At 34.3% G+C, this 27,874-nt stretch overlaps 3 protein-coding genes across 4 annotated transcripts; 1 reads left to right on the forward strand and 2 right to left on the reverse strand.

The window, feature by feature from the left end:
* The first annotated feature begins 19 nt into the window (after positions 1-19).
* LOC115718918 (uncharacterized) lies at positions 20-1,503 on the forward strand. Its single transcript, XM_030647737.2, has 3 exons — positions 20-492; positions 594-826; positions 1,002-1,503. Exons 1-3 carry the CDS (start codon positions 217-219, stop codon positions 1,198-1,200), a joined length of 708 nt encoding a protein of 235 aa, XP_030503597.2. The 5' UTR covers positions 20-216; the 3' UTR covers positions 1,201-1,503.
* A 208-nt stretch (positions 1,504-1,711) lies between these two features.
* On the reverse strand, positions 1,712-3,786 carry LOC115720478 (reticulon-like protein B2). Of its 2 annotated transcripts, none has more exons than XM_030649627.2 (5): positions 3,327-3,786; positions 3,042-3,225; positions 2,787-2,928; positions 2,622-2,691; positions 1,712-2,092 (listed from the first exon to the last, which is right to left on the reverse strand). In XM_030649627.2, the coding sequence occupies exons 1-5, from the start codon at positions 3,529-3,531 to the stop codon at positions 1,935-1,937; spliced, it is 759 nt and encodes a 252-aa protein (XP_030505487.1). In that variant the 5' UTR covers positions 3,532-3,786; the 3' UTR covers positions 1,712-1,934. The 2 variants fall into 2 exon arrangements, with proteins under 2 accessions (XP_030505487.1, XP_060964843.1); XM_061108860.1 differs by having other exon boundaries at positions 2,787-2,946; positions 3,327-3,785.
* A 12,352-nt stretch (positions 3,787-16,138) lies between these two features.
* On the reverse strand, positions 16,139-23,455 carry LOC115720479 (cytochrome P450 714C2). Its single transcript, XM_061108861.1, has 5 exons — positions 23,079-23,455; positions 21,115-21,341; positions 20,793-21,034; positions 17,691-18,087; positions 16,139-16,630 (listed from the first exon to the last, which is right to left on the reverse strand). Exons 1-5 carry the CDS (start codon positions 23,380-23,382, stop codon positions 16,205-16,207), a joined length of 1,596 nt encoding a protein of 531 aa, XP_060964844.1. The 5' UTR covers positions 23,383-23,455; the 3' UTR covers positions 16,139-16,204.
* Between the last annotated feature and the right edge of the window lie 4,419 nt (positions 23,456-27,874).

Consider the following 27,874-nt stretch of genomic DNA (forward strand, 5'->3'; position numbering starts at 1 on the left):
ATTAAAGTACAAAAAGAAATGGTTATTATTAAATAATTTTAGATAAATATAGAATAGAAAAGATAATAAAGAAGATAAGGTGTGTTATCTTTTCATATATCGCCTACCTCTCTGAACAGAGAGAGACCCAACTCACAGCACAGCAAAGATCGAAACTTTGGCTGACTGACAGTACTCAACAAAGGAAGAGATATTCAGAGCAATTGAGATAAAAGAATGAGCGGTGTGGCGACTCTCGGTCAAGGGTGCTCGGCAGCCACAGCTTCGATGGCTACCCATTTTCAGAACCCAATGCTTCTCCACCAAACCCAAGGAGGCAAATCGATAATATCGCTTCCCATGTCTGCTAATCGCAATTGCAACTCTTTCTTCTCCTTCAATTCCAACGCTTCACCTCCGTCATTAGCACTCGCAGTCAAACCCTCCTCAGTCAAGACCGCCGTCGCTGCAGTCGACTCCGACCAAATCAGCTCCTCCGATTCCCAAGAGAAGGTCTCAGATGATAATTTTTAAGAAAAAAAAAGAAAGAACCTTTTTTGTGTAGTTTTTGCGAGTAATTCTTACAATTTGCGAGATGGGTTTTGTTTTGACAGGGAGAAGCAAAGAAGTATTATTTTGTGGTTGCGAATGCGAAATTCATGCTTGATGAGGAAGAACATTTCAAAGAGCTTATGTATGAGAGGCGTCGTCTGTTTGAAGAGAGGAACATGGAGCAGGATTTCTGGCTTGTGATCGAGCCTAAGTTCTTGGATAAATTCCCAAACATTACTAAAAGATTGAAGAGACCTGCTGTGGCTCTGGTTTCCACCAATGGCCCCTGGATCACGTAACCCCTCTCTAATTCTCTTGCTAAATTACATTACTTTCTTTTACTATGAAATATGAATTTCAGCCTTATTCTTAATCGTAACAGTAACACAGTTCTTGAGAACTTTTGAGGTTTTTTTTGTTAGTAGTATCATATTTATGAGAGTGATACTTTTGGTGGGCATTGGTTGCAGATTCATGAAACTGAGATTGGACAGAGTATTAGCTGAGAGTTATGAAGCTGAGAGTCCTGAAGAGGCATTGGCTTCTAATCCTACTGATATTAAGTTTGACAAACCTGAAAAATGGGTGGCTCCATATCAAAAGTATGAATATGGTTGGTGGGAGACCTTTTTGCCCCAAACTGGAACCAAAGAGGAAGCCAAAGTATAGATCATATAATATCACCCTTCTTCTGAATTGTCATGTATTTGATTGCATATTTATCATTATAAGCTTTGATGGTGTATTATTATTACTAACTAGCCATTTAAGTTAGTGCTTTAGACTTTTGTAGTTAGTTGAGGCATTTAGTGAAATACTTGGTCAAGGTGTAGTAGATGAGAAATTTTAGTGTTTGTATTTGGCCTAATAAACTTTTCAGGCTTGAAGTCGAATCATGCTGAGGCCTCATTTGTTATTACAGTACCTTATTTTGAAAATCATAAAGCTCATGTGTGTATTACTATCTAAAAACATGCTTTTCATTTTTAAGAACCTGCCTATAATATGAAGTTGAGCTTGATTATGTGTCGATTTTGGCTGTAGTTGTAGACTAAATTCTTCAATAAACTGCTGTTTAAATGTTTACCACAGTGTGCCTATTTTTTTTTTTTGACAAATGTCTAATGTTTATAGATAAAATTGTTAAGTAAATCAGCCAAGAATCATACACGACAGAATATTGTTCTACAAATTCGTGAGCAACATTGTTACAACAACGCAAACTATAAACTCATTTCTACAGCCAAAAAAGAAAAAGGAAACTCATTCATATGATATGTATTTTCATAATAACCTCCATCAAAGAGTTTATAGTTTATAGCCATAAAAGAAAATTAGTGACAAAAATTGCTTGAACAAGTAAATGAGAAAAAAGAAAAATGCTGAGATACTAGTAAAGAGTTTCAGCAGTTGTTAATACCATTTTTAAGTTTTTGGAATACACTTTGATCCAACTGCGCATACTTATTTCTTATCTCAAGTAGTGCCTTCTCGGCAAAGCTGTCCACATTGTCTTCAAAGTTCTCATAAAGCATTGGCACAGTCAGCAATATTACGGTCACTGCAGTACCAAAACACAAGTAGTATAAATTTGGGAGTAGGGACATCCCTTAACATTTTTATTTTTAGAGAATTATAGTACATTGTAATTATAGGACACATTCTATCTATTTTCAAAAAAATTTAAAAATTTATAATGGTGAAAACAGAGTTCTAACATTCACTGTACACGTGCAACTAATTATTTGAACATTAATTTTGACATCGTAATATTCAATATTTCTCAAAACAAGTGAAATGTCTGCTATACTATAATGTAAACTATAAAAAAAATTGATTATAATTTTTTTCAATGCCGAAAAATATAGATGTCCCTCCTGCTGATATGTACAAAAGTAGTGTTCCTACTATAGTTACATTCAATAAATTTATATCTATATCTAATTAATTATAACATTGTCGTTTTTGATCCAATGAATTAAAATAGTGAAAATAAATACAAGTTTTTTTTTAGGTTCAAAATTAAGACTTGAGGAAATGAAGAAAGGGGGTTCACGTGCATATTGATTATATGAGAAGCTGAAACTAACCCAAGTAAAAGAGAGTTAAAAAGTTGAACCGGCTACCACAAATCGAGAGAATCCACAAAGCTCCAACCATCTACCATTAACAATATTATAGTATTAAGTATCTCATGTTAGTGTTATAAGGCATGCATGCATTTTATTTATAACAAAACAGAGGTTTTTTTTTACCTTAAGAAATCTTTTAAAATCTGCCCCAAAAATTACTTTATTAAAGGTTCTCAAAGCTCGATGATACTCACATCTCAGCAAAAGAGCAGGTCCCACTAGTGAGCCTTCAGGTAATGTGATATTTGGCAATTGAGGGGGTAACCTATATATACAGCACAAACTAAAAACCTCACTAAATAACTCTTCAAAGCTGACAACTATATATAATTAACATTAAACAAAATCAAATTTGGAGAGGAAAAAGAAAAAACTCACACAAAATTGGTATAAGTGGCTAGATTGGACCAAAGGAAAAGTAAGGTGAATGTGATTAAGAGAGTATTGCAAAACAATGTAAAGAATTGGTAACCAATCCATTCTGTTAGAAGCCATACAACCGTTGCACCAGCAAGTACACATGCTGATGTTTCTTTGTTCCTCCAAAGTATGACGTCAGCGGCTACATACATACATACATATATACATACAATTTTGAAAATGAAAAATTATGGGTTTTGTGTTAATCTTAATTAAAATTAAATAAGAATGTAAAATGTGTACCTAAGCCACCACCGATGACCAAATGAAGAGGTCTTTGGCGACCAAATAAGCGATTTCGACAAGTAATACAATGAACATAATATTTATTAATCTCAGGATCAGATGAGTATTCATCATCAGGGATATCATTATCAACATCACTATCACCTTTGTCGCTCAAAAAATCACAATCAGCAATATCCATGTCCACTCCCGAATCCATCATTGTTATTATTATTATTATTTTCTTTTTGTTAAAGAATTAATGAAGGAAGAAACAATAGAATCCTTTGTTTTGTTGTATACGATCCAAGATCATATATCATGGGGAGAAGAGAGGAGAAGAGTATGGTGAATGGGGAGGGTTTGAGTTTGAGGATTTGATGAGTAAAATTCGTGGCGCATTATAATGGTTTCGATGATCGAAGAAGATGATGACTGCGTTTTCATGGCCGGGAATGTGATCGTTTGGAGATGCACATATTCCTTTTTAATAAAGGGTCCCATCTTAAGTGAAACTCAATGAATGGTTAAAATGTTTTGCCACGTAATCAATGTGTGTCAACTTTGTGTTAGCACATATTATTACTCATGAATATATTTTTCGGTGATTATACAATGATGTAACCTTGACTTGTTTCGGTATCTAGAAGAATTTTTTAGTCTAATTTTTTTTCATATTCATGTACGTTATAGCTGTATAAGATAACCTACAAAATTTTAAAAAATTCAGAATAATTTACAATATAGAATACAATGTTCAAACAGTCTATTCTACACTTGTATAAAATAAAATAGTCACTCGTGCAACACACTGTTTGAATGTATTTTTTGGCATGTTAAACTTTTCCAAATTTTTTAAAATTTTGCAGGATGTCCTAAATAATTATAACGTACATGACCATGAGAAAAAATTTGACTAAAAAATTATTTCGGGTGCTAAAACAGATAAGAGTGCATCAATGTATCTATTTTAAGGGGGTGCATTGTAGAATTTTCCTATATTTTTTTGGATGTTTCTACAATACACCACATTAAAATGGGTGTACTGATGCAACCCCTAACTATTTCGGTATCTATAAAAAAATTTTAATCTAAATTTTTTCATAGTCGTGTACGTTATAGTTATTTGAGACATCTTGTAAAATTTTGAAAAAATCAGAATAATTTACAATATAGAAATCAATGTTTAAACCGTCTATTTCACACGCGTATAAAATAAAAAAGTCACGCGTGCAACAAACTCTTTAAACATTATTTTCGACGTGTTAAATTTTTTCAAATTCCTTAAAATTTTACAGGATGTCTTAAATATCTATAACGTACACGAGTATGAAAAAAATTAGATTAAAAAATTCTGATAGATACCGAAATAGCTAGGGGTTGCACTAGTACACCCATTTTAAGGGGTTGTATTGTAGAATTTTCCTTTTTTTTTTTTAAGAAATCATAAATAAATTAATAATAGGAAAATTTTATTTACACTTCATAAAGACACTCCATTTTAAAAATTACTCTTATTATAAATTAAAGAGTGTCATTTACAACAATAGATAAAATGATAGAGAGAATTTCCTCAAACTACATACAATCATTATCTAATACTAAAGCTTGCTTAGCCAAGTCGTGAGCAGCTTAATTAGCATCTCGCCTAACATGAGACACACAAACAAAAGGGAGATAAGATAAAAGATTCTTAATGTCAAACACCAAGTCTTGATAGGGAGAAAGAGTTGATGATGGACTATTAATAGAGTTTACCAAAATTAAAGAATGGGTTTCAATAAAATCCACATGAATATATTATGTTGAGAAGCCCAAATTAATTCTGAGAGTAGAGCTTTTGCTTCCATTTTTTGGGGTAGATACTTTCCAATAAGTGTTTTGAACTAATTTTTATATCAAAATAAAACTTAATAATAATCACATTTAAAGGTGTTATGACAAAATTATTTAAATTTTATGTATCTGTTCGTGTTAGGAATTGTCTTCAAGTTAGTTATATTAAAAAAAAGTTATTAAAAATTAAGCTCAGGGTCCTATTTTTACTATTTTGAAAAATACAGGATCCATTTTCTCATTTAACAAAACTGAGGGTCCAGTTGGTAACTTTTGCAAAACACAGGATCTAAAATGGTATTTACCCAAAAAATATTAAAAACTTTAATGGTTTTTTTTTTTCAATTTCTTTTATTAAAGATTAAAAAACTATATATATATAAAAAAAATAAAAGATTTTACAAACTTCTTTGATTTGTTACCCACCCTTCTCAGTGGTGTACGCTTACTGGTGACCAGTACTATCCCTTCATCTCCACCTTCTTCCTCATCTCATCCCACTTTCGCAGGAAACTAATTAAGTAAAAAAAAAAAAGATATATGATCAGGATCAGGATTGGGATCGAGATATATCTTGGAAAGGATGAAGCTTTTTGTTTTTTTCTTTCTTAAAGTTTCTTGGAAACCGAGAGATATGGATGGAGTATGCAGTGGAAAAAGAGAGATATGGGTACGTAGTGGTGGGTGGTGGTTTTTGGTGGTCGATTCTTTGACGTCGACTTTTTTGGTTCAAAGTTTACTTAGACATTTTTTTTTTTTGATTTAGAGCGACCCATATTGCTAATGGAAATTGTAGAGTTTTAGTAGAACAAATCGGGACTAGACAGGTTGGCCTAGGAGTGAACGAGAAGAAAAAAAAGATAGAAAAGATAAAAAAAATAAAGTAAATTAATTAATTTTGAAAATTATTTATTTAATTATTTATTCATTTTAAATTTTTTTTAAATTAAAATTATGATTTAGACCAATAAAATATCAACATGTGTCATTTTTTAGAGTAACAAACGGAGCAGTTACATTGTGTTTCTACAAATTAATGAAAATCTTAAGCTTGTGTCTATTACCATAATTTTTCGAGATTGAGAACTTATCTACATCAAAGTAAATTTTTTAGAAACTTATGCTGCAATTTAATATCAACATGTGATATTTTTAAAACAACTAACAGATTTGTTAAAATGAGGACTAACATACTTACAAAAATTTTGAGTTTGAGAGAGTATTATTGCTATTTTTTGATGTTGGATAATTATTTGCATCAACATAAACTTTTTGAAGACTTTTACTGCAATTTTCTAAAAATATTAATTAGATATTAAATTTTACGTCAAGTTTTGCAATTTTACATCAGAGACAATGCTAAAAATTGCTACAAACAAAGATATTTTTTGTGTAAAATATATAACACAATTTTTATATTTTTATTGGCTGGAGGTAGTCTAAAGTACGTTAACACAACAAAACGACGTTAGTGTATATGGGTTGGCCTAGAGGATGGGCAACATCCTGTAAGGACCGTCAGACACTGTTAGTTCCATTTTTGGCATATTTAATTGACAAAAATATTTTATTATTCATTGTATATTTTCGGCTGGTATACATTAATATGGTTTCCTATTTGGTGTATTCAAACTTGAAAGAAAAGTTGTCTAGCTTTCCTATTTTTAGAAAAAAGGTAAAAATGGTAAGTTTGGTTACCCATTTCGTTTTTATCTAACCAGCTGTGTAATCTGATCTTGTGTTGAGTTTCCCATTTTCTTAGATCAGGTTTCTTGAAGAGAAAACCGGAGCTAAACTTTCCTTTTCTATAAAAGGAAAGTTGTAGTTACTGCCCACGATTCTGTAGGTACAGAAACGGAAATTCCTGGACTGATTGAAGAATTATTTTAGGGAAGTTTCTAGTGGGTTGAGGTCTTGTTCAGACCGAATGTAAGCTGTCTATGAGATGTATATTCATTATAAATACATCTTATAGTAGCTAGGTTTTGTATCTCTTTCATTCACTTTCATATCTTAAGGAAAGAGTGTCTTTGTTTAGTACCTCTCTTGGTACCTCTCTTGTATCTTTGAATCCCATTCATATCTTTAGAAAAGAGAGTCTTTGTTATGTAGAGAAGAGTTGTTCTACTCTTACTCTGTTTATTTGTTGTTTGTATTGTCTTGAGTCTGTATTCAAGTCTACAACGAAGAAGAACATCAGTGCACCTTCGGGAGAAGGGTATTTACAAGCTTTCGGGAGATTGCTTTTGAAGTCTTGCATCGGGAGGATACAAGCACACCTTCGGGAGAAGGGTTTTACAAGCTTTCGGGAGATTGCTTTTGAAGTCTTGCATCGGGATGATACAAGCACACAACCTTCGGGAGATGGTTGTATAGGCTTTCGGGAGATAGCCTTTAAGCCTTGAATCGGGAGGATTCAAGCACTCTTCAAGGTGATCGAAGGGAGTTCGAGCTCTTGGAGTTTTATCAAGATTCGGTTAGTAGGTGGAATACATCAACCTTGCGCTATACAATAAGAGGGAGTCTATTTATGCATAAGTCAATTACTTTGTATTTTTGATACCGATCTAATGAATCTTATCTCTGGGCGTGGCCCCGTGGACTAGTAACAATCTGAAAGGATTGTTGAAACCACGTACAAAAATCTTGTGTGTTTTTACTTTTATGCACTGTTTGTTTTTCTGGGTTTCTCTGGAGTTACAGAGTTGCATTCTGTAACTACAGAAAACTGTTTTCAGTACCAGTTTTATTATTCCGCATTTAATTAATCATTTAATTAAATAATCAAACTGGGAATATTAAAATACGGAATTTCAATTGGTATCAGAGCAAGTCACTAAATTCTTAGTGAGATCTTGAGGTTATTCCGTTTAACCTGTTTTGTGTGAGATGTCTTTGTTTGCAAGGAAGTTCTATCTCTGCATCTCCTCTATTGAATGAGTCGAATTATCCTTATTGGAAGGTCAGAATGAGAGCATTCATCAAATCGCAAGATGAGAAGGCATGGAGAGCTATTCTTACAGGTTGGTCTCAACCTACTGAAAATGATGAAAAAGGTAATACTCAGGTAAAATCTGAACTCAGTTGGACCACTGAAGATGAAAAATTGTCTGGTTATAATAATAAGGCTTTACATGCTATTTTTAATGGTGTTGGTGAAGGCTTTATTAAATTAATCTCATCTTGTGAATCTGCAAAGGAAGCATGGGAAATCCTTCAAATTCAATTTGAAGGTACTCCTGATGTAAAGAGATCACGATTTACCATGTTGCAAACTAGATTTGATGAATTGAGAATGTCAGATACTGAAACTTTAAATAATTTTTATGAACGATTATCTGATATTTCTAATGAGTTTTTTGCCTTGGGAGAAAAATTAGATGAATCTGTCTTGGTTCGAAAAATTGTTCGAGTTCTTCCTGACAGGTTTGATACAAAATTGCTTGCAATGGAAGAGGCAAAAGACTTTGGCAAAATGAAGGTTGAGGAACTCATGGGATCTTTAAGAACTTTTGAGTTGAATCAACAGATCAAGAAAAAGAGTAAGCAAAGTCTCTCGAATGAGAAAATCAATGGTAATGCTTTCAATGATTCTGAAATTATTGTTTCTGATGATGAAAATGATGATGAAATGGCCTTGTTAGCAAAAAATTTCCAAAGATACATGAAATTTGTTGGAAATAAAATGAACTTTTCAAAGAACTCAAATGGTAACATTTCAAGTAACAATCCCTCTAAACCTTTTTCATCTAACAAAAGTATTCGTTGCAGAGAGTGTGAAGGGTATGGTCATATTCAATCTGAATGTGCCAATACCTTAAAGAAAAATAAAAAGGGATTGAATGTTACCTGGAGTGATGATTCTGAAAGTAGTGAAGATGAAAAAGAAAAATTTGCTCTAACAAGTGTTTTGTCAAGAAATTTGCCTTTAAAAAGGAAAATTCATGTGCATGAATAATACTTCGATCGATGACAACAAGGAAGAATCTAGATCCGAATCAGATGAGTCAGAAATTGATGAGAATTCTATGGCTGAATCCTACAAGGTAATGTTTGGTAAGTGGTTGGAAACATGTGCTGAAAATCGTCCCTGGTTAAAGATAATAAAGTCTTGTGTAACAACATTAATGAGCTGGAAGATAAACTTAAATGTTGTGAATCTGAACTGTCTTTAAAAGAGTCAAAGATTATTTCTTTAACCAAGGAAATTGATAACATTAAAAAGAATGTTAAAATGCTAAATCCAGGTTCCACCATCTTTGAAGAAATTCAAAAATCTGGCCAATCTAATCATGCAGGGCTGGGTTATGTTCCAAATCAACCCGATTCTAATACCACTTTTGTTAAAACTAATAGTTTTATTTCTGGAAGAACTGTTTCTACTTCGCAGGTTTCTGTTTCTACAGCAAAGCACTCTGCTGTTACCGAAAAGAAGCAGCACGGTAAGTTTGACAATTTCAAAGGGATTGGAAGACGTTTCATTCCTATTTGCCATTTTTGTGGAATAAAAGGTCACATTCGACCTAAGTGCATAACCATGCAAAACATGTTTAAATCTAATTATCTTGGAAATAAACATGTTTTACAAAAACAAAAATGGGTTGTCAAAAACAAATGCTTGGTAGGTTCTACTTGTATTAAACCGCTCGCTTCTAACATGTGGTATTTTGATAGTGGTTGTTCTAGACACATGACAGGTGAAAAAGAATTTCTTGAGAACATTAGACCAATGCAGTGTGAAGAAGTTACTTTTGGTAACGGTCTTGTTGGAAAAGTCATAGGGATAGAAACCCTCAATTTCGAAGGGCTTCCTAGACTGAAGAATGTCATGTTGATTGATGGACTAAAAGCTAATCTTCTTAGCATTAGTCAAATTTGTGATCAGGATTATACTGTGAGCTTTGATAGCAATCATTGTTATGTGTATAATATTCTTGATGAAATTGTCTTGCAAGGGTTCAGATCTAATGATAACTGTTACACCATCACTACCTATGCTACTTGTCATTCGGTTATTGATAACACCACCGATTTATGGCATGAAAAACTTGGTCATATTCATTTTAAAAATCTGAGGAGATTGTCTAATGCAGGAATTGTTCGAGGATTACCTAAATTAGGTAAGGAGTCTTTGGGAAAATGTGGACCATGTCAGCTTGGTAAGCAACTGAAAATTTCTCATAAGAGTGTTTCTAATGTGAATACTTCCAGAGTTCTCGAACTCCTACATATGGACTTAATGGGTCCAGTCCAGGTTGAAAGCTTGAATGGTAAGAGGTATATTTTTATGTGTGTTGATGATTTCTCTTGGTTTTCACGGGTAGAATTTTTTAGAGAAAACATTGATACTTTTGATGTTCTTAAGTATCTTTGCTTGAAATTAAAAGTTCAAAAAGATTGCAACATTGGTAAGATAGTTCGTGGTAAGAGTAATCATGGAAAAGATTTTGAAAATACTGTGTATGGTAAATTCTGTAAATCTTGTGGTATTTTTCATAATCTTTCTGCTCCTAAAATCCCACAACAAAATGGAGCGATTAAGGATTCCCACCTTCTTGATCATGTTTTAGACAAGGCTTTGTATGGCATGAAAGCACCCCGTGCTTGGTATGAGCGTCTATCTGAGTTTTTACACTCTCATGGTTATAGAAAAGGAAATGTTATTAAAACACAGTTCATCACACACATTCAATTTGATATTATTCTTTCATATGTTGATGATCTTGTTTTTGGAACTACTTCTAACTCGAAGTGTGTTTTTGTTTCCCAAATGCAAAAGGAGTTCGAAATGAGTATGGTAGGTGAACTCACTTATTTTCTCGGTCTTCAAGTGAAGCAATCAGATGAGGGAACTTTTGTCGCTCAAAGCAAGTATGCAAAGAATTTGGTGAAAAAGTTTGGTCTTGAGAAAGCCAAACATACCAACACTCCCATGAGCACAACTTTGAAATTAAGCAAAGATGAACAAGGAGTAAAGGTAGATCAAACTTTGTATCGAAGTATGATAGGTAGTTTGCTTTATCATACTGTTAGTCGTCCTGACATTTGTTATAGTGTTGGTGTTTGTGCACGATATCAGGCAAATCCCATGGAATCCCATCTTTCTGCTGTGAAAAGAATCATTCGCTATGTAAATAGCACTATTGATTTTGGGATTTGGTTTTCAAAAGACACTAATTCTAACCTTGTTTGCTTTAGTGATGCTGATTGGGCAGGTAATGCAGATGATAGAAAAAGTACTAGTGGTGGATGTTTCTATCTTGGAAACAATCTGGTTTCATGGCATAGCAAGAAGCAAAACTCAATCTCTCTGTCCACAGCTGAGGCTGAGTACATTGTGGCGGGTAGTTGTTGTACCCAATTGTTATGGATGAAACAAATGATGGCTGATTATGGGTTTGATTTGAAAACTTTAACCATCTTCTGTGATAACACTAGTGCTATAAACATTTCTAAGAATTCTGTTCAACACTCTCGCACAAAGCACATAGACATTCGTCATCACTTTATTAGAGAGCTTGTGGAAAATAAAATTCTTGTCTTAGAATATGTTGAAACTAGCAAACAAATTGCAGATATTTTTACTAAAGCTCTTGACTCGATCCGATTTATTTCTCTAAGGAAATCCTTAGGGGTTTGTACTGTTTAATGCTTTTGTTTTTCATAATCCTTGATATTTGAGTTGTCTTAGAGTTCATAATGTCTTGTCTTTGTCCTAGAAGAAAATTTCAACCTTATAAGAATTTCAGTCATTATTTTATTGCTAATGTTGTAATGTTATGATGTCACACAGGTTTGTCAGGAAAATTGTTCACTCTTCCCAGGAATATTCAGGTTCATCAAACAGTGTTATGTAAGCTATCATTTTCGAATAATGTTGTTCAGAAACTGTGTGTTCAAGCTCCATTGGATGAATAGAGCTACCTATCTCAATGTGTGAAAGCCATCTCTGAGTAAGTTGGAACTATGTAATTAGGAGTTATGTAGAAGATACGCTACCATTGAAAAGGGCTACCATTGAGGTAGTGTGACAAATTGCCTTCCTATGGGTACAATTTATCAGAAAAAGTCTTTTTGACAAATTGGGCAATGTTCCCTGCTTACACTTTCACACACTAATGCTCGACACAGTTTGTGGTAAAAATTTGTTTATTCTCAAAAATGGTGTTATAAAGCTATTACATACTGTTTGATGTGCTTTAATATTCTTGGTGATGGAGTCAATTTTTCCTGTGAACCGGTATGACCTCATTCTATTACTTCATTAGTTTGATAAAATAATTTCTGATTATTCTTGTGAGTTTGATTTTTTCATCAGGGACAAAGACAAATGGACATTATGAATTCTAGTTGCAAAAATATCAAGGTTATTTTATTTTTCTGTCTTTTAATCAAAAAATAAAAAAAAAAAAAAACGGGGTTCGTGATCGAGTTGTCAAGTGAGCTTTGTTAAAAAATTTTTGTTATTTTTTTGTTATGTTTCATTATGTTCTTAGACACAATTTTTGCTCTTAAGTGGTGATTAGTGCTTTTTGTATCTTGGTGTGTTCTCTTGTTCTTTATTTGCAATTTTTCTTTGGGGGGCATTTTTTGAAAAAATAAAAGAAAAAGGGGGGCATATTTTTTCTTTTCGAAATTTTTGTTTTCGAATCCTTGTACATTTTTTTTTTCTTTCTTTTATTTTTTCATTTTATGGAAACATGTTTTAATTGTATTTATTTATTTAGAATGTTTCCTTTATTTTGTGGAGATTTGGTCTTTTTGGTGGCTATTTCGGTTTTGGTAAGGGTTTTTAAATTCTTAAATTTTGTGGGGATTTTTGGTTTCCTTTTTCCATTTAAGGAAACATTGACCAAATTTTGAAAAACCTTTTTTGGTTTCTTTTTTTCTCTCCACACGTGAGTCAAAGGTAAGGAGGTTACTTTCCTTTTCAATTATTTTTCTGATTTTGGGTAAGTAAAATCAAATGCTATATATACTCAACTACCCATTAACCCACGATCACCACTCTCTCTTCTCTTTCTATTTTTTTCTCTCTCAAAGGTCTAACTTTTTTCAAAGTGTAAGAGTGCTTGTGTTCTAGGGTTTTCAAAGGAAAATGGCCAAAACTAAGAATGCCCAATCGTCCAAGAAGCCCTCTCGTGGCTCTGCTTCTGCTTCTCCTGGCCACTCCCGCCTGCGCCGCCCCGCACCAAAGAATCGGAGCTTCTGGTTCGTCTTCTGCTCCGATGAAATCTGCCAGAAAGTCGAAGACCAAAGCTTGAAAGTCGACTTACAACCTTGCTTCCCTTGGTGTTACTGTTGAACCTGCTGCTGCTTCTGCTTCTACAGAAATGGGTGAATTCAACTAGTGTTTAGGGAGAATAGCGACAAGTCAAGCCTTGCTTCTCAGGAAGATGGACAACATCATGAAATACTTCCGACCCAATGATGATGAATAAGTGGTTCAATTCTCTATCTCTTGCTTTTTATTTGTGAATGCTTAAACTATTATGACCTTGTTCATGGTTTTTGCTATCTTTGGCTCCTTGATAGACAAAAAGGGGGAGTAGTACTTATTTTTTTTTGGATTATGTGTTACAACTCTGGATCCTTGTTTTTAGGGGGAGTTGTCTTGTTTGTGGTTTTGCACTTTTCCGTTTAAAAAGTTGTTGTGTTATCGGTTTGCAAGCTTTTTCGTCCAAAAAAAGTTAATTGTTTTATGTGTTAGAGAGCTTTCATGCAGGGGGAGTATTTTTAATACTCTTGTATCTTTAAAAAGCTATTTGCTTTGGTTTCTAACACTTGATGCAGGTTTTCTCATAATAAAATGTTTTGTCAATCAAAGTGCCAAAGGGGGAGATTGTTAGTTCCATTTTTGGCATATTTAATTGACAAAAATATTTTATTATTCATTGTATATTTTCGGCTGGTATACATTAATATGGTTTCTTATTTGGTGTATTCAAACTTGAAAGGAAAGTTGTCTAGCTTTCCTATTTTTAGAAAAAAGGTAAAAATGGTAAGTTTGGTTACCCATTTCGTTTTTATCTAACCAGCTGTGTAATCTGATCTTGTGTTGAGTTTCCCATTTTCTTAGATCAGGTTTCTTGAAGAGAAAACCGGAGCTACACTTTCCTTTTCTATAAAAGGAAAGTTGTAGTTACTGCCCACGATTCTGTAGGTACAGAAACGGAAATTCCTGGACTGATTGAAGAATTATTTTAGGGAAGTTTCTAGTGGGTTGAGGTCTTGTTCAGACCGAATGTAAGCTGTCTATGAGATGTATATTCATTATAAATACATCTTATAGTAGCTAGGTTTTGTATCTCTTTCATTCACTTTCATATCTTAAGGAAAGAGTGTCTTTGTTTAGTACCTCTCTTGGTACCTCTCTTGTATCTTTGAATCCCATTCATATCTTTAGAAAAGAGAGTCTTTGTTATGTAGAGAAGAGTTGTTCTACTCTTACTCTGTTTATTTGTTGTTTGTATTGTCTTGAGTCTGTATTCAAGTCTACAACGAAGAAGAACATCAGTGCACCTTCGGGAGAAGGGTATTTACAAGCTTTCGGGAGATTGCTTTTGAAGTCTTGCATCGGGAGGATACAAGCACACCTTCGGGAGAAGGGTTTTACAAGCTTTCGGGAGATTGCTTTTGAAGTCTTGCATCGGGATGATACAAGCACACAACCTTCGGGAGATGGTTGTATAGGCTTTCGGGAGATAGCCTTTAAGCCTTGAATCGGGAGGATTCAAGCACTCTTCAAGGTGATCGAAGGGAGTTCGAGCTCTTGGAGTTTTATCAAGATTCGGTTAGTAGGTGGAATACATCAAGCTTGCGGCATACAATAAGAGGGAGTCTATTTATGCATAAGTCAATTACTTTGTATTTTTGATACCGATCTAATGAATCTTATCTCTGGGCGTGGCCCCGTGGACTAGTAACAATCTGAAAGGATTGTTGAAACCACGTACAAAAATCTTGTGTGTTTTTACTTTTATGCACTGTTTGTTTTTTTGGTTTTTCTGGAGTTACAGAGTTGCATTCTGTAACTACAGAAAACTGTTTTCAGTACCAGTTTGATTATTCCGCATTTAATTAATCATTTAATTAAATAATCAAACTGGGAATATTAAAATACGGAATTTTGAGACACCATCTATTTCTTTATTGGAATGATATTGTCTGCTTTGGGCCAAGCCCTCACGGATTTGTTTTTGGGCACCTTCCCAAAAGGCCTCATTCCAATGGAGATAGTGTTCATCCTTATATACCCAAGATCCTTCCCATTTCTAGCCAATGTGGGACTTTGGATGTACACTCAACAATCCTCCCTTCAAACTAAGGACCACTTTGCCTCCCCTTAGACGATTATAGATCTAAACTTGAATCCCTCGATTCCAACACTCAAGATCCTCTTGAGTAAGCTAGATGAATCCCTTCACCAACAAGATTCGAAATCCCTTCGAATACAAGAATCCCTCGATTCAACCACTCAAGATCCCCTTGAGTAAGCTAGATGAATCCCTTCACCAGCAAGATTCGAAATCCCTTCGAACCAGATCTAAACCTCCGACGGCTCTAGCAAGCTTCACCTTCTTTTTGTTTGGAAATCCGAGGATACATTCACATGGCTAATTTTGAGATTCGGCTCTGATACCACTTGTAAGGACCGTTGGACACCATCTATTTCTCCATTAGAATGATATTGTCCGCTTTAGGCCAAGCCCTCACGGATTTGTTTTTGGGCACCTTCCCAAAAAAACTCATTCCAATGGAAATAGTATTCATCTTTATATACCGAAGATCCTTCCTATTTCTAGCCAATGTGGGACTTTAGATGTAGACCCAACACATCCAATCCAACCTAAATAATAATCATGTTATTTAAGTTCAATCTAATTTTAGTGTGTCTATTTTTCATAACCCTCATCTCTACTAATTCATATTAAATTCGTGTCGTGTTATCATATTGATGAATTGCCACCTCTATCTTCAAATTATAGCCACTTAGTCAACATATCTTAATTTTATTCCACAAAACTATTAAGTTACAACATACCATACATAAATTAATCCTACAACTTGGTGACCAAAAGATCAACGCCGTGCTCCGGCTCTACTACCAATCTAAGAGTCGGCGCGTGGCGGTACGCGGGAGAGAGGGCAAAGGAGAAGTTGGACAGGAGAAAAGCAAGAAGCAACTTGAGCTCGACCATGGCCAAGTTCTGGCCTAGGCACACCCGGGGGCCCATCCCAAAGGGCATGTAGAGATGAGGTAGCTTGCACGCGCCAGTGATGCCGTTGGCGAATCTATTCGGGTTGAACTTGTAGGAATCGGGGCCCCATATTTCGGGGTCGGTGTGTAGGGTGAGCACCATGATCCACACGTTCACGCCCTTGGGTACGTTAATGTCTCCGAACTTCATGTCCTTGAAGGCCTCTCTTGACACCACCGTCACAGGTGGATAAAGCCTCAGTGCTTCGTTAATCACCATTGTTAGCTACACATGATTACAATAATTTAATTAATAAAATAATATAAAAGCTAATTAAGAAACAAAATATGTATAGAAAATGTATATAGATACATATATTAGCATATTATAATGTTACAAATTAAATAATTTTTGGTGCTAGCTGCTTAATATTACAATACAAAAGTTGAGGTACGTAATATTAATTCCTTCTTTTAGGTTCTATTTGGTTCCAATTTCAAGTCATCAAATACATATTTTATGATTACAAAAATGTATTTATAGCTTGCACACTTCCACTATATTTACTATATCTTATCATATATATATATATATATATATGTTAGCACATGTGAGCTTGTATATATAATAGAGCATTGCTATTAGGTACGAGTGGTGCTTAGCACCTTCTCAACATGTCGTGTTGCGATTAGCTAACGATACTCTCTAAAAACTATTATATTAAATTATATGGGACTCGATATTTAGTTGAACCAATAACGAGATTGACATATCCAAGATATGATTATATATAATAATTACAAATTCATTTATATATATACATGTGTTGAGAATCATGGGGTTCTATCTCAAAACTAATTGAAAATGAGTGGAGTAGCTCATGTTCTTATATATAACTCAATTCTCTACCATTTATTCCATGTGGGACAATGTCCACAATAACATGCATGCAAGCCCGGCCCTGGGCATAGACGAGCTAGGCCTGTGCCTAGGGCCCACTCAGACCAGGGGCCCAAAATTTTTTTTTCCTCTTTTAAAATTATACATCTTTTCTACCGATTTTAAAAAATACCACATTTTTTCTAACATAAGGGCCCAAAATTTTTTTTTTTTCCTATGGCCCACTTTGTTTCAGGACCGGCCCTGCATGCATGCTAGATATATATTTTTTTTGTTAAAAAATTACTTAAATAAAAAAGTGTACATTGTGTATAAAAAGTTTGTGTAATTTGAATGTATCCCCATCATTTTTTTTTTAAAAACAAAAAACTAATTATTTTTGTAAATATGAGATTAATTATAAAATAGTTTATTTATTTTGAGTCTTAATTAATTAATATAGTACCTGTTTGAGGTTGCGAAGCATGTGATAATTAATAGGAGTGTGAGTGTGAGTGTGAGTTTGGGAGAGATGGTGAAGAAGCTCTTGTCGAACACGATGTTGCCAATCTTGATTGGCAGCCAAGAGCATGAGACACCACGTGGCAGAAACAGCAGTGGTTTCGTAGCCAGCCAAGTAAATGTTCTTACAATTATCTACTATGAAACGCTCTCTGGCCTCTTCTCCTTCCCCAATAACCTGCTTATTACTATTCTCTGCTCCTTCCATAACCATTTGAAGCAAATCTTTCTCGTACCCAAATAACCCAACTTTCTTTCTCTCCTTCACTACTTCAATTATCAGTCTTCCCACCTCTGCCTCTAAACCCCACACTTCTCTGTTACTCTTTGTTGGTACATATCTGTCATCATCCACAATTAAATATTAAGTTCAAATATATTTTTATTCATTTTTTTAAAATTATTTCGATAATGAAAGCTCAACATTTTAACACTCCCAACAAAAAAAAAATTGTGTATTTAAATTTAATCAATTATTAATTAGGTAAAACACTCATCAAAGTATATGGATCAATTAGTTAATTAAAAAACTTTTCTACACATTTTTAAAAGGAAAAAAATAAATCAGTGCTAACTAATAAGGCCGAAAATAGATCATATCTATTTAGAGTCATCGAGTAAAGTAAAAATATATAGTTTCAGCAAAAAGTTAGAAGTTTATATTATAAATTTATAATATGCCAACCCTCACTCTAATTTTTTTTTTTTAATCATAATAAAATTTGTAACTGAAATGCAAAAATATAACTAATTATAAATTATAATTTTTTTTATGTTGTGATGAAAAAATTTATAAATATATGAATTGTAAAAATTATAATTTATTATGATTAAATATATTTAATCACAAATAATAATTTTTTTAAGATTATATTTAATCACAAATAATTATGTGTATCACATAACAAAAATAATAAAATAATAATAATGATAGATATATATCTAACATTTCTTTTTTTTTTTTTTGAGAAAAATATCTAACATTTCTTTTAAGTGTAAAATAGTTTGATGACTTATTCTTTTAAATGTTAAAAATAAAAAGTTTTCTCTAACAATATCTAAAAGTGACACCCTTACTTAAAAATATTTCTAATTTTATATTCTCAATAATCAACTTATTTATTAATTTACAAAAATATTGTATTTTAAATAAAATTTACAATTTTACTGCCACACCTTTTTTTTACAACCGTAAAACAGCAGTAAAAACTTAATACACAGAATAAAAAATATATAGTATTTTTTAAAAAAATTCTGCCACACAATAAAAAAGAAAAAAAAAAATTAAAAATTTTAATACATGGTGTAAGAACCCATTTTTTCTAGGGTTATTTGCGGCAAAACCCCCTAAAGTATGGAAGTTTTTGCAACTAACCCCCAATTCTAAAATTTTTGCGGTAAAACTCCCTAAACTCAAGTTCTGTTAGCACTTAGCCCTTTCCGTCCATTTTTAGCTGTTAAGTGCCAGGTTGGAATGTCCACGCGTACACAGTGTACACGTGGCACAATTTTATTGGTTCACATAAATAAATATTTAAAAAAATTAAAAAATTAATTATTTTAAAAATAAAAAATAAAAAAAATTATTTTTCTTTAAAAAAATTAAAAATTAAAAATTAAAAAGTACTTTAGGAAAAAAATAATAAAAATAAAAATTACAAAAATAAAAAAAATTATATCTATATTTTTTTTTTTCATTTTCCCTTCTTTTTTTTTTCTTCTTCTTCTACTTTTTTTTCTCTGTAAACCGAGAGCCATCATCACCATATCAACACCCACATCACTCACCACCATAACCCCATTTCTTCCCCATACTCTCTCACTTAACAGACCCCAAAAATGACTAAAACCCCAAAAATGAATATAATCACATTTGGAAAAATAACCCCAAAAATGACTAAAACCCCATTTCTTCCCCATACTCTCTCACTTAACAGACCCCAAAAATAACAGACCCCAAAAATGGGAATCGTGAATGATTCAAACGGCAAGATCCAATGCCCAGATCACGACACCACCACCACCTCCTTCCGAGACCTCCCTCGAACATACAACGCTGATTCTCCCATTCTAGATCTCTCTCACTCCTCATCTTCTTAGTGGGCGTCGAGGACAACGAGATCTAAGCTCCCCTCTGTCAAGATCATTTTTGGCACTGTATGTCGACGGAGGTTTTCGCAACTGCAGGAGGTTGGGACGACGAAGCTTCGAATTGACGAGCTTGAGGATGAGATAGTTGTCTGGAGTTAGGCTTCTCGGTTGAGGAGGTTGGGACGACGAAGCTTCGAATCAACTGCACTATATTTTTTTTTTTCATTTCATTTGTATTTTTGTTTGCTTTTGTTGGATTTGATGGGTTTTAGTTTGATTTTGTTGGAATTGAATTTGATTTGGATTTTATTTTGATTTTGTTGGATTAAGAACTAAAAAATAGGTTTTGATATTGGTGGTGGTGGTTTTGGTATTTGTGGATGGTGGTGGGCTTGGTGGTGTTGATAGATTGAAGAAAAAGAAGAAGAACTAAGAAGAAGAAGAAGAAGGTTGAATTAGGGAATTCGGGTTTATTTTATTTTCAAAAATTTTAAAATAATTTTTTATTTTTTTAAAGAAAAATAATTTTTTTTTATTTTTTATTTTTAAAATAATTAATTTTTTAATTTTTTTAAATATTTATTTACGTGGACCAATAAAATTGTGCCACGTGTACACTGTGTACGCGTGGACATTCCAACCTGGCATTTAACAGCTAAAAATGGACGGAAAGGGCAAAGTGCTAACAGAACTTGAGTTTAGGGAGTTTTACCGCAAAAATTTTAGAATTGGGGGTTAGTTGCAAAAACTTCCATACTTTAAGGGGTTTTGCCGCAAATAACCCTTTTTTCTAATTTACCTTTTATCCCCTTGAACAATAAATTGTTGCCTTGGTTTGTGAAACTATAATAATGTTAAAATAGATATATAAAATTGTTGTTTACAGGCCAAAGACGGAGACCTATATAGCTATAATATATTTATATTTATATTTATATTTTATATATGTATATACCTCATGCCAGGAACACCAGTTAAGAACATTTTCTTGGACAAAGACTCTTGGATGGATCGAAGCTTTTGAAAAATCTCTTCTCCTTTACCATAATTGCTTCCAAAGCAGGCTTTCGATATAACATCTCCAGAGAACCTTCTCATGTACCAATCAATCTTTATTTCCGCACTACTTCCTCCAACCATATTCTTCCACGTGTCCACAAGACACGTGGCACATTCCGTAATCAAACTCACCATTCCCTGACGTCGTTAATTAATTATAATTATTATTACTTATATATAAATAATAATCAATTTTTAATTAATTAATTATTACGTACTTTGACTTTGTCCATGTAAAGTTGAGGAGCAAGGACTTTTCTCTGGTGGGCCCAAACGGCACCGTTTGAAGTGAGAATTCCCTGACCGAGCAGAGCACCTCGCTCCTTGGCTTGATACAATGGCTTCCCTAAGTCCAAGGATGTGCATGTGGTGATCTCCCTCACCATATCTGCCTCATTCACGTATAATATTTGTGTGTTCCCAAGTGAAAATATAAATACTTCACCTGAATAATTACAGTATAATATTGTGGCTCATCTTTTGAATTCACTTTATCCAAAAAAAAAAAGAAAAAACAATGCAAGGAATGAAATATAATTCACATATTTTATAAAATTCAATTAGTAATATTTAAAAGGAGAATTACTCTCTATACTATTTTTTTAATTTACGGTTTGAGTTTCTAAAGTAGTTGCAGAGCTAGTTGAAATAGGGATTTCTATACGATTTTCCGTTACAATTTAGGTTGCAACGCTATTTGCAATAGGAATTTCGATGTAAAATTTCGTGAAAATGCAAAAAAAATTAGTTTGAAGTGTAAAAATAAAAAAATCCTATTTAAAATTGTTACTCACACGTTAAAGAACATTGATTGGGTTTGACCCAGGACCGGCCAACCCGCCCAGACCCAATCCAGTCATCCTGTAAAATTAAAAAAAAAATCGTTCTGTTCGGACGGGTTAGGTCCAATCCAGCATACTTTCGGACGAATTTGCGAGTTGATTTTTTATGGTCATCGAGTTTCGGGTTGTACACCCAAACAGTCTGCCAACCAAATCAATTTTTTTTTACATATATATTGTATAAGAATATTTTCATTAATTTATTTATAAATAAATATTTTATTCAAGTTTACGGTAATATAAAAATTCTTTCATTAACATTAAAATTTTCGTTTAACAACTTCTCACTAAATTTAAAGAAAAATTATATAAAATAAACTTTTGTTTATTTGAAAAAAAATTAAAATTTATAAGCAAAAAGAAAAACTACATAAAATATTTTTTTAAAAGAAAAACACAATATACATACAAAAATTAATTTTTTTTTATATTATTACTTCAAAATAAGTTTAAAAATTTGAATATTTAAATAAAGTAGGATTATGAATTTCATAACTTAATAATAATTTCTAGGAGATTTACTAAGTATACGTTAATTCATCAAAAAAAAGAACTAACAATAGCAATCATACAATGTAGTCATTTAACTGCCCAACAAGATTCATTCATCTTCTATTTATTTATTTATAATTTCTATTTTGTTTTAAAAAGGAAAATGTTCCCAAAATATTTATTTATGTAAATTTTTCCCATAAAGAAAAATTATATAGAAGGACTGAGTTGACCGAGTCAACAGGTTAACCCGATTACCCGTGACCTGTCAACCGACCTTATTACGGGTCTGAATCCGAATCCATTTTTTTGGATTCAAAATTCATGAACTCGAAACTCGTAAACTTAAAATCTGATCAACCCGCCCAATTTTTTTAAATTTAATTTAAATTGCACATGGAGGTGTATAACAATAATACATCAGCTACATCTATATTTAATTAGCCATGGAATAAAATTTATCAGTTTCATATTTAAAGATAAATGCTAAAATGTTAAAAGATATCAGTGGTGTCTATTCCACTTTTTATAATATCATGTTATTGATGTATTTAAATATTGGGTACGTGAGACAGACGTGACATATAAATATTATTAATTAATCGAAAGATACTAATGTTGTTGGGGAATACTAATACCTCTGTAGCAATTACTGTAAAAGTTAGTTGGAGTTTTTAACAGAAAAAAATCCAGGAAACAATTTAATAGATTTAGAGGCATGCAAACATTTCAAATTAACTTTATAGGAGCTAAAAATTATCATAGCTATAGCATAATATATATTGCTTTGATAATATTATTAATTCATTATTATAAGATAAAAGGAGTGGAAATATGTATAATAATACCGTATTGCTTTCTCCATTTCTCAAAGAAAGGAAAGAGAATGTTAGCACAGTTGTGTTGGAGAGGAGATTCTCCGGCCGAGAGGGCGGCAGAAAGGCGAGACGCGGCGGACTTAGAATTCTTTATCTCCATAATATTTCCAAGAAGAAAAGAGGGTGGTGGTCCGGTGAGGCCTTGCTTCGTCATCAGAGAACGAAGCCTCCGTGGATTGGCCACTAATGACTTGTATAAACGAACCAAAAGGCTTATCATTCCCATTAGAGCCACACACATAAATATGTTTGAGTACTCATCAAACTGGCCCATAATAATTTCTAAATTTATTACTGCAATATATAATTGATATATGTATATTATGATATATAACTTGAAAGCTAGAGCCTATGAGAATTATTTGGTGTGGTAAGGAGTTGGTTTATATAGAGGTCAGGTCTAATAAGTTTAGTCACTTTGTGAACCTAATTAATTTTGGTAGAGGTCGATTATACACTAATTAATTTTGGTCCTTATTTGACTCTACTAACCAAAAATCAACTCATAATTTCTTTTCTTTTTCCACCACTGATCTCTCATGTAGTGACACCTTGACTATATTCTTGTAAAAATAATAATTATTAAAAATTCCAATATCTACCAATAACCTAGTCTCGGCAATGTAAAAAATAGGATTTTCTTCACTTTTACCTACCAAAAGTAATAATATTAGAAAGATATTTTTTTTGAGCAAAAATTTTTTTAGTTGGTCAAATAAACAAATATGCAGCTCAAATAAAAAAAGATCCATAATACCACTTACACACACCTTCAACCTAGAATCCATGTTTCTTGGGCAACCATTGCACAACCACACAGCAATCCAACGCAACCGAAACGAAAATTCAACCAGAAAGAGAACTACCATTAATTCTGGCGACTTCACCTGAGAAGACAACCAGAATCAATCAAAATATGAGTTGTTCCGAATTCATGAAAAAAAAAGTGTAGAAAAACTACTATGAAACTAAAATTCAACCAAAAATCCAGTTTAATTTGCATAAAACTAATGTCTAAACTTCAATTTTCAGATCCATGAAATGCAGATCTCAAAATGTTGAACTGAAGTCCCTAAATAATCCAACTCAAGTATAATAAAAAAAATTACATCAATACTATAGTAAAATATTTATCCTGGTATCTTTTCGTTGTTTTTAAATTTCTAATGGTGAATTTGTTCATATTAAATCATGAACAGACATGTAGATTGAGTTACGTACGTGGAAACACTGTTCTGATTTTTAATATTTCATAATAGTTGCATTACAATTGCATAAATATTTTGCTAACAATTATTTCGTCTGATTGAAACCTTTGTCTAATGCAATCTTCGGTCAACCACCTAGCAACCTTTGTCTGATTGAAACCTTCGTCTGATGCAACCTTCGGCCAACTACCCAGCAACCACCCTACAACTATTATCTGATTGTGTAAGTGATAGTGTAAGAGGTATAAGCACATAAAAGATGTTATTCATACCTTATGGAGGTATTTTTGTAAATAAAGTGTCAATTTATATTTTTCATGTAATAATTTCTAAAAAATATACCTTGAAATAATTTTATTTATTTATTTTATTTTGGAGTTTTTACACAACATATTGAAAAATTTCTATTTTTTTCTTTTTTACTATGGGCGGAATTTTTTTAAAAAATACTGTGTTTTTTTTTTAAAAAAAGATACTATATACTGTGTTGAATTTTCACTTTTGTTTTTTAGTTGTTCCACTGTTATTTTTAATTGTTCTGTTTTGTTATTTTACGGTTATTTTTTTAAAAAGGCAGTATTTTTGAAAAAAAAAATCGTGTAGCAATATTTTTGTAAATCTTAACCCAAATTCATGTTGGAGGTCCTGGGTTCGAGTCCCAAGTTATGCATTGTGCAATATATAAACGCTTAAAAAAAACCAAATTTTAGTATTTTTGTAAATGAGAATTCTACTATTTGATTAGTTAGCATGTCATGGTTGAGAAATTTATTAACTTTGATTATACTCTATCATCATAGTTTCACAAATTTGTTAATTAATTATAGAAAAATTCTTAATTGTTGTTGTTGCCCCTGATTTCACCCAGTATACGTGGACTAACCGAACAGGGACACGTGGATCAGATAACTTATGAATATTTGCTAAGTCTTTGTATGCCACAAGGAAATAGCCTAAGCCTAAGTCCCGGAGGAGGCACCCGGAGTGCAAGGCGCTCCCGGACGCTCGCATAGCATAAAGCCTCTCCGTGAGGTGTCAGGCTTCTCCTGAGCAATCAAGTCGCATTTAATGCTGCATGGGAGGAAGCGTGTTGGGACTGCAACACGCAATAAAGTCTGACGGCACAACCTCCAATCAGCAGCGCCACAGTAATGATCATTTAAGTCTAGCGACGGCTACACTGCGAAGAGTCACATCAATCACAAGGCAAAAAGGACATTCTTCATAAAAGCCCTACAGCACCTAGGGATTTGACCATGCATTACCCATAGTATATTCATTGGGAATACCCAACTTAATGGATACTTACAGATACACTTGTAAGAACAATTCTAGGGATTACCCCACCAAAACACTATAAATACCCCCTCAAAGCTCATTAAATGGGATCGGGAATCTTGGGCTGCATATGAGCAAGAAGAGTAAATACTCACCAAGAACATTCTCTGTATTTATAAGGGTGACATTCTCTCAAGTGTAGAATCTGTATTAAATACATCCATTAATAACAAAGACTCGTGGACTAAGGCTCATTAACGCCCCAACCACGTAAAAATCCTTCTCTCACTTTCTTACAGCTCAATAGTATAATCATATTTTACTAGTTGCCGAAAATCTCGGTCAACATTTTGGTGCTTTCATTGAGAGCTGAAGAAAGCTGCTACAAAACAAGCATTTGACTTCACAAAAATGGTGGAGACAAGAAAAAATACTCGTCAGCCTCGCCCTCTGGAAGACGCTCAAGACCCAAACGAGGAAGATGTAGCCTCAAGAGCAGCAGAGGAGTCCGAGGAAGAAGAAATAGTCCCCGACGATGACTACGAGGGAAACCTCGATAAAGGTAGTTACTCAGAACTGGTGCTTCTTAGACAAAAAGCTATCAATCACGAAGCCGAGATCGAAGCTCAGAAAGCGCAAAACCAGAAAATGCAGGAGGTGATGCTGGCCATGCAAAAAGCCATGGAAGCAGCTGGCATTCACGTGCACCCCAAGGCAATGACCGCTGGACTCGACAAGGAGCCAGCGACATCTTCGCCTAATTCCCAGCAGCAGAAATCTAGGGAGCCTAGCCCTATAAGATATCCTGCTGAGGGGAATCAAACAAAAAACCCTACTTCTACCCCTGGGCGAAAGAAAAAGGTGCAGGATCCGCGAAAGGTCCGCTCAGATTTCCCTAAAGGGAAATGTCCGCAGAGGGGCAAGCCCCGAAAAGGGAGTCTTGGCCCTCAGGATCGAGGGGACCGGAAAAGCGTTTCTGTACACCAGGAACCCGGGGGTAGAGGGAGAAGAGGACAGAGATGTCCTCCCGTTGATCTGAGAAATCAAATCAATGGGAACCAAGGTGACCTTCGGGATCACCTTGACCAAAAAAGATACGGACCCGTGGTTTCCTCGGGTACGTTGAATGAGGGAATTATGGCGGAACTTGCCATACTCCGAAAAGACATTGCCCGAGTCTCCCGGAGACAGAAGGGAGACGACTCCGATTCGGACAGTAAGGATCGAGAGCCATGTGCCAAGCACATCCTGGAGGCGGAGCTCCCTAAAAACTTCAAGATGCCCGAAATGGTGGCATATACCGGGAACTCCGATCCCAGCGACCACCTGTCACGGTTCAACCGTGTCATGACGGTCTTGAGGGTCAGCAATGACGCCAAGTGTCTGTGCTTCCCACTCACTTTAAGTGGGTCCGCGGAGGAATGGTTCAAAAAACTGGAACCAAGGTCTGTGGGCTGTTGGAACAAGCTACAGACCAACTTCTGGAGACAGTTTGTCGCCGCAAGAAAGGTCAACCTGGAGGTCAGTGCCTTGACTAATATCAAGCAACTGCCCACCGAGACCTTGAAAAATTACATCAAAAGGTTCCGAGAGGAAGCCTCGAAAACCAAGAAGGTTGATGACGGACAACAACTTGCACTTCTCCAAGCAAGAATCCGTACTGGAACTCCCTTCTGGAATGAGTTGCAGCAAGAAGGGGCTGCTAGCCTCCAGGACTTCCTGAAGAGAGTACAAAAATATATCAACCTCGAAGAAGCCCAAATCGTGGCTTATGGAGGCTACTACCCCACCGGAATAGCAGGGTTTATGCCCGGAGTATCGCCCTTGGGTACTGCCCCGATCGCAACTCCACAAGCAAGTGGCATACAATTCTCTGCTACCCCCGGGTATAGCCAGGGCCAAGCTTTGGCACCAGCATCCTCTCATTTTGGCAACCCGTCCGGAGTAAATGGGCAAGTTCCTTCACACTCTGCTCCGGCTGCTAGCTTAACAGGCCCTTCCCAGGGATCAAGGAGTAAAAGGTCCTCCAAAGGCAGCACCCGAACGGGAGAGAAGCGCCAGAAAAAGGGGTACACCCCCCAATATACTCAATACACGGAGCTATCGGACTCCCAGGAACGTGTGTACTTCGCCACTAGGCAAAATACACACTATCGGAGACCGCAACCGTTGTACAAAGACAGCTCCCGGAGAGATCCGAGCAAAAGATGCGAGTACCACAATGACATTGGTCATAGCACCAATGAATGTAAGAATCTCAAGGACGAGATCGAAAATCTA

Source organism: Cannabis sativa, chromosome 2, assembly GCF_029168945.1.
Source record: "Cannabis sativa cultivar Pink pepper isolate KNU-18-1 chromosome 2, ASM2916894v1, whole genome shotgun sequence".
In the NCBI taxonomy this organism is placed as follows: domain Eukaryota; kingdom Viridiplantae; phylum Streptophyta; class Magnoliopsida; order Rosales; family Cannabaceae; genus Cannabis; species Cannabis sativa.